The sequence below is a fragment of the Rissa tridactyla genome, chromosome 8, assembly GCF_028500815.1.
Source record: "Rissa tridactyla isolate bRisTri1 chromosome 8, bRisTri1.patW.cur.20221130, whole genome shotgun sequence".
NCBI classification, from domain to species: Eukaryota; Metazoa; Chordata; class Aves; order Charadriiformes; family Laridae; genus Rissa; species Rissa tridactyla.
In genome coordinates, this window is record NC_071473.1 from 39060835 (window position 1) to 39074052 (window position 13218).

Consider the following 13218-nt stretch of genomic DNA (forward strand, 5'->3'; position numbering starts at 1 on the left):
TAAGAAAACTGGAAATTAAAGCTTTGTCTGTTAGTAAGAAGAGAGTGAAGGGTGTCGTATTTCTTTTGGCACGGCAATGCTACCAAATTACATCTGCTCTTCAAACATTTTCCAGAGGGAGGATTGCTGGACCCCACTCCAATTATAGTCGAGATGCAAAACCTCCAGCACACTCAGCTTTTTCTCTTTATACCATTTCATCATCTCCCTTTTCCCCCCTCCTCCGTCACCGCGTTTTAATTTAACTTGCAGCTTCCTGCAGATCCTTCCCAGCGGGAACCGAAGCCGCTCCTCGCCCCTCGGATGCGCTGAACGGCATCACCTGTCTCCCTCCTCCCCAGCCCACCGCCCGCTCCGCTCCGCTCTCCCTCCGCGGCTCCGCCGCCGCTGGGGCGGGCGGCGCTCGGCTGCCGTCCCGGATCCACGCCCGGCGGTTCGGGCGTGGGAGGACACACACACACACACACACGGGACGGGACTTGCGCGGGGCAGAGCGCACCATGCGCGGCCGGGGTCCGTCCCGCCCCGGGGGCCGTGTTTGCTGATGTAATCGCCAGGCAGCCGGCGCTGAAACCCAACACCGCGGCGGGCGGGAAGTTCCGCCGGTGCCGGGGCAGGCGGCTGCAAGCGCCGCTCCGCCGCCGGACTCCGCGGGCAGCCGCGGGGCTCCCCCGCCACCCGTCCCCGGTCGCCCCCACCCCCCGTCCCTATCCTTCACTTCCCTCCCCAGCCGCTGCCGCGCCCGCGGGCTGTACGCGGGCCGCCCTCGGGCTTGCGCGGAGCTCGGCGGAGCAGCTCGGTGCCGGCGGGGTTTCATGGACAGGACCTGACCCTGCGGCGCTGGGCTCCGGCTTTCCCTCGGATCTCCGCTGCCCGGGCAAATGCATACAAATGCATTTGGGAGCCGAGAGGACAAGGCGAGGACGCATCTCTCCCGCGGCACGAACGTAAGCGGGAGCCGGGGAGGCGCGACGGCGGGACCCGCTCCCCCGCACGGACCCCGACGGGGCGCACCGCACCGGGGCGGGGGGCTCGGCCGCGGGGCGGGCAGGGGACGGGGGCAGAGGACGGCGACCCGGGTGGGCTGTCCCACACTCGTACGCCCCCGAACAGCAGCCGTAGCCCCACGAGGTCCCGGGTGTCCCGGGAGGACCGGCGGGGCCGCGGGCTGCCGGCTCCCGGCACGAAGCCCGGCTGTGCCGGCGGCTGTGCGTCTTTCTCCTCCCCACGCCCCTGGCCCTTCAGGCGCTCCCCCTTGTCTCTCCTCTCCCTCTTGCTTTCCTGGATGCTCCTGGTCCCGTCCAGCACCCTCGTGTCATCCTGTCCCCGTCCAAACCCGCAGCCCGGCCCGGGGAGGGTTACGGAGGTGTGTGCTCCCACCCCCGCAGGGGCAGCCTGTCCCGAGAGCCAGCGCACGCCGCTCCCCGAGGGGGTGACGAGGATCCTGGGGGAGAGTGTGCCTCTGCACCCCCCGGTAACCCGGCTGCTCGCCCTGCCTGTTGGTACCTAGCTGTTAAAGCGAACAGCCAAAACCTGCAGAATTGATGTTTAAGAGCTGAAGCTGCTCTCTTAATAATGGAGATGACCAGATAACTATTTACATGCTTCTGCAATAGGTTTAGGTATTTCTAATGTACGGTCATCTATGATGCAAAGGCAGAGCTCCGCTGTCCTCTATAGTTTGCCTAAAAGCAGCCTGGGCAAGATGATTGTGAACTTTTTATAGTTGTAATGATGTTATCTAGATTACCAGTATGTGTCTCTTTTTGCAAAGTGCTTATTTTATTCAGCTATGGCTTAAATGAAGTTTACTGGGAGCTCCAAGCCGGACAGAGGAGGATTTGTTTTGTGTTGTAGTGAGGATTATGTTGCTCGAGTGTGCCTGGTGTATAATCTGGGTGCGCTTGAGTGCTTATGAGCAGTTAGGTGGCTGCCTGAAGGTGGCCTTCCCGGGAGATCTGCATGTTTAATGGCTGCGTCTGTGGGATTTCAGGAATCATCTGAATGCAATCTAAAAAGGGGTTTACTTGTTATCTGTTAAGGGATATTGCTGATAGAGAAACATAAATTGAATTATAGTAAAGCAGTACAGATGTAGTTTACCCAAGTTCAAAATCTGAGATAGCTTCAGCATATATATCTATATGCTTCTTTACAGACAAAATTAATCTTGTTTACCTGGTTTACTTGACTAGAGAGAAAGCAACCTGGTTGCTCGCCTGTGTTGAGAAATCAGAAGCCTTCACAAAAGGGTCAGGTTTCTATAGCATATCAATCCTTTGCAACCCAGACTACCTTTTTGTGGAAGTGCTGTTAGGTCAGACCTGCTACCTGTATAGGGCTGTCTCTGCAGGCTAAATAAATAAGGCTTCTACAGCTCCACGACTCCTAAATATCCCACCAAATTTGTTGACAGGGTATTTAATTTTAAAACACTGTTTTAAAGGGGAACAGCCTTCTGTTCCCCTTATCTCTTGCGAGTGCTGAGTTTTAGAACGTTTGAAGAGTGATCTACAAGATGCATGGAGACAAACCTTGAGAGAAGAGAGTATTTCACAGGAGTGGGATTTCAGCTGTGTACTTGTACCTTAATACAGAGGGAAACACTTGGTGTACTCCGGCCAGACGAAAGAGCTAGTGTAAAAAATCAAGGACATGCTCATAAAATGGTTCAAAGATCACACCTTTTAAATTAATGTTTCTCCTCTTAGAAATACTAAGCAGTTGACTGTTCCTCTGGATGTGGTAGTTTCCCATCTTAAGCCAAATGCTGTCCAGAGAGTGGCTGGGCCACCAGGCAGGGAGTTTCCTTTCTCTGAAGCACAGCACTGTGGTAGGACTGCTCTTAGGTCGCTGCTCCTCAGGAGGAAAGAGCAATACACCTTTTGATCCTCTGCCTTGTACCTTATCTTGTGTCTCTCCCTTTCCCCCTTCTTTCAAATTGTGAACCTTTGGCACAGGATTCAGGAGCGTCCCTCTGTCTGGTTAGGTGCACAGTGGCATCCCTGCCCAAAGGGCATGCAGCTCTCACCTGGGAGAGGCTGTGGAGGTTGTTGTGTCCCCTCAAACCGTGTTGATTGTGGGTCTCTTCAAACTGCAGCACTGGCCCTGCTGGCTAATTTCATAATAGCAGCAGAGGAAGATATCTTTCTTTTCAGATCTTGAAAGATAAGATTTTTAATAGCTTGCGGTCTTTGAGAAGGCCGGGGCATCTGTGTCCCCAAGGTGGTATCACCCTTCCCAAAGCCCTCCTTGGGCTTGATGGACATAAACTGGGCCATTGTCCTCAGCAGTCCTCAGAGGAGATCTAATGAGGTAATGCATGTGGGGCAGGTGCTGGCATTTAAACCGTCATCACTGACGAGCGGAGGGCTGAATGCAGCCCTTGAGCTTAGTGTGTTCTGCACCTGTGCCAGTTATACTGGGAACAGGTTTCCTGCCTTCTCTCGCAGTCAGTGGCATTTCTTCCTTTAAACCTGAGGTTTAGGCAGCTAGCCTGGAACGAAGAGGATACTGTTACCCTGCACCGCTCTGCACTGACCAAACCTGAGCTCTGTACGCTGCTGAGTAGTCTTCAGAGGGTGGAATTTTGCATCGTTGCTTGTCACAACTTGCTTTGAAGCTTATCAGTTTCCTCATCCATCTGTCATCCTTAATGGAAAAAAATAAACACGGATAGTTGCTGTCCGCACATAGTAAGAGGCAAACAGCCACAAGATGTCAAAGATTATCAGAAAGACTAAGCTTTGTTTTAAGTGGTAGAATAGCTCAAACATGTTTGATAGTGCCTTTCTCCAAACAATTATATAGTTGCTGTCAGCTTGTGCTTGTGTGTAAAATAGGAGGATGAAAAGGCAGGAGGAGGGGAGGAAGCTCAAGAGATACCTAGACTCTAGGGCAGGACATAGCCAAGGGGTATTGGAACAGCTTCATGTGTGACAGACATTAAAGGCGGAAAAATAGCCAGCATTTGAATCAGCTGGAGTCTCCTGGCCATCTGCTTTTGCATTTTTCTGTTGTCATGTCCCAACAGGGCAAGTCTCCTCAAGAGCTATGGGCTCAGCTAAGGCAGGTGGCCCAGGCTTTCAGCATGCTGCTTGCTTTGTCCTTTGCAGCTATGGCAGACGATGGATGAAGCCGTATAAATGTTACACGGCAGGGAGCCTGGTTTAGTGGCAGTGCTTGTGTGAGAATGGAGGTTGAGAACTGGCAGCTCTGCAGCTTTTAATGCAAAGAGGAGTGGTCTTGACCAAGAGGGGGCGGGTTTGCATGAACAGATTCTCTCAGAAGGACAGAATTTAATTTTTTTTCATTTTCAGCCAGGGAGGTCTCCCTGGTACAACTTCCCTTCAGGTTGCACATGGTTTCATTTACAAAAAGTTTTACTTCTGAAAAAAGGTAGAAGGAAGACTAACTTTTTTCCCACGCATTAGGGGAACTCCAGCCCTATGGTTGTCTCTGATCCCTGTTTTTTCTCTTAGCTGATCACTCATCTGTTCTTGACATTAGCTGGAGAGTACTGTGTAAGCCAGACATTTGTCTTTACCTCGCACTAAATGTTTCTGTATATCCAGTTACATCCATGTAATTTACAGCCCTGGGAGCATTTTGGAATTTCTTGCCTTCCTACAGCATTTGCTGGGAGGTGATGGAGGCAGATACCTGACACACAGCTTGCCCCTGGCTGGCGCTGTGGAAGAGGCTGTTGTAATGTTAAGAGGAGTCATCTTCACACTTTGGGCTCTGGGGTTCTTTGAGCATCCCGACTTTGGAGTTACCTAAAATGTCAAATACTATTTTTAATTGTGGATTCATTTTGCGCCCATGAAAGTCAAACAAACAAATTAATAAATAAATGTCCTGAGTTTTAGCTGATACAGTGCAATGCGTGGACTTTCTTCCTAACCGAGCTAATCCCCTGTGGCTGAGCTTCTCATTAGGTCAAAAGATGATGCATTGTGTGACACAGAAACTAGTTACTTGTGAAATAACACCAGAACTTGAATTCTGGTCCTCAGAGCTGGAAAAAAGAAGTGAGTGTCCCGTAGCTAAACTGCTGTTTAGACAACAGTCAATATTAGGTCTCTTGCAGGAGCGGCAGAACGGCTCCAGTAGATGTTTCGTGGCTGTAGCAGGAGTAAGCCTGAAGAGAGGAACAGCTGGGGATTGCAGTGGTTAATTTTAAAACGTGCCCTTACAAGCATGTAGGGATTTGTAAGGCGTAGTTTCCACCCCACTCCCCTTCTGTGATGAGAACTGGAGCAATGATGTATATTTTTTAATACCCTATACATTCTGTGCGTTTTCTTCTAAGAAACATGATGTATCTACAGTTTCACAGAGGCAATACCAATGACAAAATATTGCTATTATTATGCCTTACTGTTTCTTAAATTATTCATTTGTTCTGATTGCCAGAACTTAAACTCTCACAATATGTAAATCCACACGTAGGTGCATAACCAATGGACCTAATTTTGTCCAAGATCCAGCCTGCTTGTTTGCTTTGACATCTTTGAGCAGGTGTTTTGAAGAATGCTGCAGGAGATTCTTTAAAATATATCATAGCAGGAAAAATATAAAGCTCGTCTTCTCTGCCCCTGTAATTTGAAATCCTGTTTAAATAAGTGCTTTGCCTGAAAATCAGCGTGGCAATTTGTGAATTCAGTCCAGAGGAGAGGACAGCAGAGAGGTCTGCCAGCTGGAGACTCAGGGGTGGTGGATAGTGCACTTTGTAAAAATTACTGTTTGAACCAACACATCTGTAAGGAATGGGAGTTTGTTGGGTCTTCCTTTCTCCTCCCAGCATTTGCCATGGGTGGTTTTCCTCATAACAGGAATTGGGGGGAGGCTCAGCCAGTGGGTTTTCGTTGGCAGGTGTCTATCAGGGGCTGGGCTTGGGGAGGGGGCGGTTGAGAACTACCTGCTGCTGGGGTTGGGCGGGACTGGGGAGGGGGGGCGCAAGAAGCAGCGATGCCAGCTGCGAGTACCTCCTCCTGAGGGGGACGTGGTTTGAAAACTGGGGTGAAACCCCACAGTAAAACTGCCTAAGTGGAAGGAGGGTAAGTGATCAAACCCATCTTCTGCTAGATATATGAATTCTGACTTTTTCTTTATTTCACTGAGCAGATTGAGTGACAAACAGATATCTTCCTTTGTGATTTTCATACACTTGGATGTTTCATGAATGTGTGAATTGATTTTTTTTTTTTTAGATACTGTTCTATATATGTGTGTGTATATACACGTGTATATAAATAATTAAATCATAGCATGATTTCTTGTCATTGTAGCATTACTAATACTTGGTTTATACATTCATTATCCTCTGAGCTGAAGGTAACCTGGCAGCGATCACTCAGTGGAAGGAACTTTCCTGTCATTGCTGTCTGAACCACGTGTGGCTGTATAAAGCGGTGGGGTTTTCTTCCTGAGCGTTTTGTGCTGTGCAAACCTAACTAATTAGCTGGCAAAGCTACATCAGATGAAGTTAAAGGTGTTTAGTTGCAACGGGGTTACTTTCAAATACTGTTTATTCCAGATACTTAAGCATTCTCTGGCATGGTCCAGCAAATGCTTTTAGTTTGTCTAATGCTTAATATTATGAAAAGTCAATGAGGTTACATATGTTAATGAGCAAGAAGGCCGAGCTGCGGCTAGAGTGTGACTTGGGTAGTCAGTATCAGAACTATGTTTATGATACTTTAGAAATATTTCTTCTGTGCACTAAATAGATACAGGTTACTATTATTGTCACATACGTCTGTTTCTGTGCCTGGATGTCCAACATTAACAGAAAACATATTTCTCATTTATTAGAAGATTTAGTCACTGATAAAGTGTGGTTAGATGCTAATACAATAATGGAGTAAAAAATAGCAGACAGTCTGTGTTTAACCATAATAAGAACGGGTTTTTTTGCCCAACGCTTTGCCAACGGTGTCTTCATTTAAAGCAAATTTCGAGCACATAATCTATATCAACCTTATATATGTTTGTCGCAATCAGTGAGTGTATAGTACCTATCAGTATTGCTCTCTTCTATCTCAGCATGAAGTTTTAAGTCAAAATGTAATGGGATTTCTTAATTTTTTGTGAAGAGCATGTCTTGTTTGTAACATGACACAATTTTATCATATGGGAACAAAAATGTGACACAACATTTTCATTTATGGTAAAATGAAGTGATACAGTGACAAGCCTGATAGCAGGTACGCTGGGATAAAAGTATCAACTGATCTCTACAGGCATTAACTTGTCATTTGTTTTATAGCTTCTTTACAGTAACTTTTTCTTTCTTTCCAGGAAGGCATTTAGTACATAGCAGCATTCATATTTGAAGGCTGCTGCAAGAAAATATAAACCAGATACCCTGGCTTTATTAATAAAGTAACTGCAAAATATATGTACTATATATGAGGGTATACGTAATCCTCGATCTTTGTGTAAAATGCCTTCTCAGCATTAGTGGGAAGTTGTACAGCGTGATGGCTTTGATCCAGGACTTGCTGAAGTCAATGGTATCCTGCCATTGACTTTGGACACTGAATCAAGCTCCTAATTCCCGGGAGTTCTGAAACTTTAGATATTTTCTCACAAGTTCTTTTCTTTCTTTCCCTTTTAGGAAAACTCTCCTTTTAATTGCAATATGTGTAGCTGTGGGTGTTGCACAAGTACCCAAACAAGGTGAGAACGCTTTTTTTTTATGACAGGATATTTGTATAATCTGTTACTAGATGAAAAGAGTAAATGGGCTGTTGTTACTAGTGACCTTAGAGTTCAGTTCCTTAATGGTGAATTAAAGAAAATACCAGCTACAGAATAATGAGAGCAAAAGTTTAAAGCAACCAGTTTGGAAAAGATGACCTTTTGAAAATTACTCAGACTTTCTCTCTATGAAATTGCTTACATATTTAAGCAAGCTCTTCATAAAAGAGAAGCCTTGTACAGTGAAAAGGCTTTGCTTGTGTCTTCACTGCAAGTGGGTGTCCTTGGGGGTGGCAAGCTCTGACTTGAGTTACCTTTGCACTTAGGGCTGCGCAAGCAAGCCATTGCAGATAATAAAGGCTTAGTCTAGGCTGGCATCATTAAAGCAAAAAGTGAAATTGTGTATTCATTTGGTTTTGCATTCAGATGCAGATGTTAGTGGGGAAATAGGGTTGTCTTGTGTTAAGTTTCTTTTTTGATCTGCCAGCTGTTATAACTGCACCAGATGTGCAGCTTGCACTAGAGACCGCTGTGGGAGTATCGACGTCCCGAAGTGGTGGGGGCTAACGTGCCATTAGCCATGTCTTATCTGCCAGGAGAGCGGCAGTAGCACTTCTCTGCCATGTTCCTTCACCGTACAGGTGAAGCAAGAAATGGGCCATCCTTGGCTGGTAAGTGTGTTAACTGGAAACACCCAGCTATTCGGTACTCACGCACAGCTGGCTTGCACATTTAAGGCAAGACTCATTCCTGATAACGTTTTGCTAGAGCCCTGTGGGATATCTCGGCAGCCTCCCACCATTATTCTCACCACTGCCTTTTTCCTTCTCATAGTTCCCTGCAAGTGGCGAAGCTTGCTTTTTTTTTATTCCAGTTGTTTTTTCCCCTGTTCTCTTTGTAGTTTTGCCTTCCGTTAGTTTGCCTGGTAGGACTGGTTGTTGCTTTTTCACATTCATCTCAATGGGGGACATACGCTTTCGTGATGACGGGATTTCCCCGGATTTTTCTAACAGCTGAGCCAAGCTCTCATCAGAGGAGTGGCAGCACCCATAGCTGTGTGTGGCCTGCCCCGCTCCAGGCCTGTGGGGACGGAAAGGGAGAGGCTGGTTTAGGGAGGCAGCTTGCCTTCTCCCGGTGTAGCGGGAGGAGGTGAGGGATGCCAGGGACAGGTGTGCAGTGATGGTTGGCCTTCATCCCTCCAGCCCACCCTCCTCCTCTGCAAAGAAATAAACAATTTCTATCACTTCTCGTGTGCCTTAGCCTGAGAATTGCTTTTTTTAATGAAACTTCAGGCGAGAACTGTGAAGGCTACAGGACTGGGGACGGCAGTGGCACAGGGAGTGGGTGCACTCTGAGGCTTATTTGCCTCTCGGCTGAGAGTATTTTGTGCACAGAGCTTTGCAGAAATGGGATAAAGCCTCTGGTCTTGACATGCTTATATCTGCTTGTTTTTGTATTTTGTCACCAGCAGATGAAGGAGCTTTCCTACTCTTTTTTTATATTATTATTTTTATTTCTCAACAGCATTTCTAGATAGCCATATGAGAAGCTTTACACAACGGAAACCCCCCTCCACCCTCCATGCATAGATCCCATACACAACTTAATTTTCCTTAAGTGCTTGCTTGGGATCAAAACGATGCATTGAACCTTGATGCAACTTTCTGCCCGTGGGTGAATTTGGTCCCTCATCCGCTTTATTTGCACAGTGTATAACCAAGGTTGCAAAAAGCAGTTTGGAGAACAGCAGCCTGAGGAAACCTCCTTAAAAAAACAGAGCAGCTCAAGTGTATTCTTCAGTCTCAGTATCTAACCTGCAGAGCTAGCGCTGCTCCTTCACAGTGCTTAGAGTTTGTCCAGGAACAGGATTGTCTGCCCATTAGGAATATGTTAACAGTTAAGTGGTTATTAAAACTTTCTTGGCAGTTGTATTTAAAAAAAAAAAAAAAGAGTATTCTGCCAAATATGAAAATGCTAGCTAGAGTAATTAACATTCCTTCTCTCCTGAGCTGTTGGGACAGCCTGTGCGTGCTTTACCTGAGAAGCTATGCCTTGTTCATTTTGGTAGGCTGCTATAAATTGTGTTCAGTGAAATATATGTAAAGATACAGCCTCAGCCTTTAGGAATGGTACTTTGAGTGTGGCTCAAAGAATATACAGTTGATACAGAATCAGTGTGTCTGGTTGCCTTTCCTAGACCAGTCACTTGGCCTGGTGTCTGGGAGAGCATTGCAGCCAGGTATCTTAAGTTACCCAACTGCAGATGCAGCGTCCCCTGGGAAATGGGCAACCTGATGGGTGACTACTTTCAGTTTGGGTGGAGCTGACTGATGAATGACCCTTGTCTTTGCCATACTGGCAAAGGGAAAGTGAGTAATGTGTATACTAGGATCGCTGAAATGGAGAAAGCACCGCAAATATCCTGCCTTCGGAGTAGTCATGAGTATGGAGGAATGTGGAAAACGAACAAGAGAGACTGAACAGAATAGGGGTGAGGAATGACTAAATAGCCAAATCCCCTCATCCCACCCCCATTCCTTTCTGGGATATTTTTTGTGCCATGAGAGGGTCAGAAGATTTTTTGCCGGAGTCCATGTTAGGTTTTGCCTCTCCTCATGATGCAGTAAGGTCGTGAATTTTTCAAGTTCTAGAAGGTGGAAGGAAAGCACTTGACACCAAAAACCCAAAAAACTGTTCCTCCAAGAAGATGAGCTGTTACAGTTTGGAAGACTAATGGGTTGAGTGAACAGTAAGTGAAGACAGATGTTTTGCAGACATGGGTAAACAAAGAAAACTGACTACTGATAGGTAAAGAAAATAGTGGTTGTCATGCTGTGAGGAAGAGTTGAGAGGATTGCTTGCTCCCAAAACCCTTTGTACTGCCAAGAGCTTCTGAAAGCCCTTAAAATAAAATAAAAATACATGTTGGACCAGAAATGAAGCGACTGGCCAAAAAAGTTTGGAACAGCCATTTGGCTTGATGGTGGGTTAACAGGCAGCAAGTCAGCAAGGAATAATTAGTTGATACTTAATCTTTTGCTGTAATTTTTCACATGGCATTTTTTTGTGTTTAGCTTTTTCAAGACCTGTCATTGTTCGCAGAAATCTGTTTGGAGGACATGGAGAATGTGTCTTATTTCTCATCATGCTTTCAGATGTTTTTCCTTTTTTTTTTAAGTAACTTTTAAACAACGTGCTGTTTTCAAATCAGAGCTGCCAAAATTTTGGCAATTTTGCTTGCAGGTTGAGATTTAATAGTGATACTCTCGAGTGTCATTTTTAAATTGACTGTTTTAAGCCAATTTAAGTTTAAGCTTTTTTGGTTTGTACTTCAATTTATAATACTTCAGGCAGACCACGTACATTGTTATTTTGAAATACAAATATATAATTGCACATATTTTAAAATACAATTACTTGCCACATATTTCAGGTTGGGATGTGATATTTAAGCACGACCTTAGGTTAGATTATTAGCTCTTTTCCTCTGTACTGTGCTGCCCAGCCAGTGCACAGAAGTGCTGGAGCTGCGTCTCCAGCCTTGGGGTATTATTCGCATGTGTAAGACCTCGGCGTTGTCCAGAGCTCAGGACCTGTGTTTCTTCTTAGCTTTCACAAGGGCAATACAAGTACAGCTTTCTCTTCTGTAACTACATGCTGACCGTGCAGGACCGGGGTCCTGGGAAAGCGTTGTGGTTCATTAACAGATACATTGTGCTTCGAAGCTCTTCTATAACGTGACCTCTGTTATCAGTTTGACAGATAAAAATACAGCCATAGCAGATTAATTGCTCTGAGGCAAAACATCTTGAGAAATTGGCGTACACATGACTTTCAGCAAAGATATGCTTTCCCCATACCTCTGTCTACGCTGGCTATCCGCCAGGGTAATCTTGGCGTGTCCATGAATCTCAAACATGACTAGAAACACTACAAGGTGTGTAATTAATTTTCAAGATGTACGGTGCATTCAGGTTGATGCTTTTGGTTCCAATTTATAAACCACTCTCAAGGAAATCTCAGGCTCTTTTCATAACTTACCACTGAAACTAAGCCAACATCTGTCTACTTTTAAAGTTTGCTATGAATACATTCAGTAAACAGAGAAAGACTGGGAAAGGAGACCTTTTTTCCACTAAAAGAGCGAACATCCGTTTGTTTCACTTGTTCTTTTCTCTTAATATAGCAGAGAATCCTTAACTTTTCTTGGTTAATCCAAATTTTTGTTATGCCATTTAATGGCTTTATTTTTACTTCATATAAGCACAACGGGCCTAGTAAAAGTACCCTCAGCTAAATGCTATGGGAAGTGCCAGTCTCTTCCCAGTAAGGCTTATTAGATCAGTTCCACTGTTAGGTACTACTAACCAGTTTTAATATAGGCGGTTCACTGAAGCCCAGGTCCAGCCAGCTGTTCCAGTTGGAGGGAAAAAAGATGGTATCATACGCTTCTGTGCAGTGCTGTTTATGAAAACTACGATGTTCAGTTTCTCCACGTGCAGAGAACTGGAAAATTTAGGTTAAAGGGACATTGAACTCATCTGGTCCTACCGCCTGTTGAGATCAGTGTCAATGTCGTAGTTAGTTCAGGTTGTTGGGTCCTGTCCAGTTGGGCACTGAAAATCTCCATGAATGGAGATTACACAGTGTTTCTGGCCTCCTGGTCCAGCACTTAACCACTTTTGAGGTGAAAATTCTTTGTATGGAGATGGAATTTCTTGTGTTGCAACTTGAGCCCGTTATTTTTTCTGTTTTCCCTATAACCCCAATTCAGGTAATGGGCAATTGTAAATAGATTCCCCAAAATGTTCCCATCTCCAAGCCAAGCCAATGTAGTTCCTTCAGCCTTTTCTCCTCTCATGTGTGTTAGCCCCCCAACCTTCTTGTCTCTTATTTCCCTGATTGTGTTTTATCTCAGTCTGTGCAGTATTTCTGTGGCATCTTTCACAAACACCCAGACAAATGGTTTTACCAACCAGTGCTACAAATGCTGTCTTATTTTGTGAACCTACAGGAAGACTGTGGCAGAATGTGGAAGAATGTGGAGTTTAGCTCCTATTGTAGCCTTTGTAGTGTTTCTGTTTCAGCTGCATCATAAGAGTTCTAGTGGTATCTTTATATTCATCCTGAAGGAAGAAGGTGTTTATGCCCACCAACTCCAACATGCCTAAATCTGATTTAGGCAATACCAAATGAATTCAATCATCTTTGACCATTGATTTACCCTTTAGGAGGGAAGTGGCTTTGATTTCTTATCCCAGGTCAGATATAATTTCAATTTATCAGGAGGCTAGATAATTGCATTTCTAACCATTAGGTGAAGACATTTATCCAGCTAAAAGATGGAGATACTGTAAGGTCCGGGCTAAGGAAAAGGCTAAAGCACAAAGCTCAGGTTATATTAGACATTAGAGGAATCCAACAGTGAAAACACCACTGCCTGTTCCACCCTGTAGGAAGATCTCCTACCCAGACTTCTATATGCCAAAGTCAAATCTATAGGACATAAAT

General features: G+C 45.3%; 1 protein-coding gene across 1 annotated transcript in view; it reads left to right on the plus strand.

The window, feature by feature from the left end:
• Window positions 1-654: 654 nt before the first annotated feature.
• The window catches only part of COL24A1 (collagen type XXIV alpha 1 chain), a 150441-nt gene continuing 137877 nt past the window's right edge, over window positions 655-13218 (plus strand). Inside the window, exons 1-2 of the mRNA XM_054212881.1 lie at window positions 655-947; window positions 7625-7686. Of these exons, the coding sequence (XP_054068856.1) occupies window positions 892-947; window positions 7625-7686 (118 nt within the window). The 5' untranslated portion in view covers window positions 655-891. The remainder of the gene's footprint in view (window positions 948-7624; window positions 7687-13218) is intronic.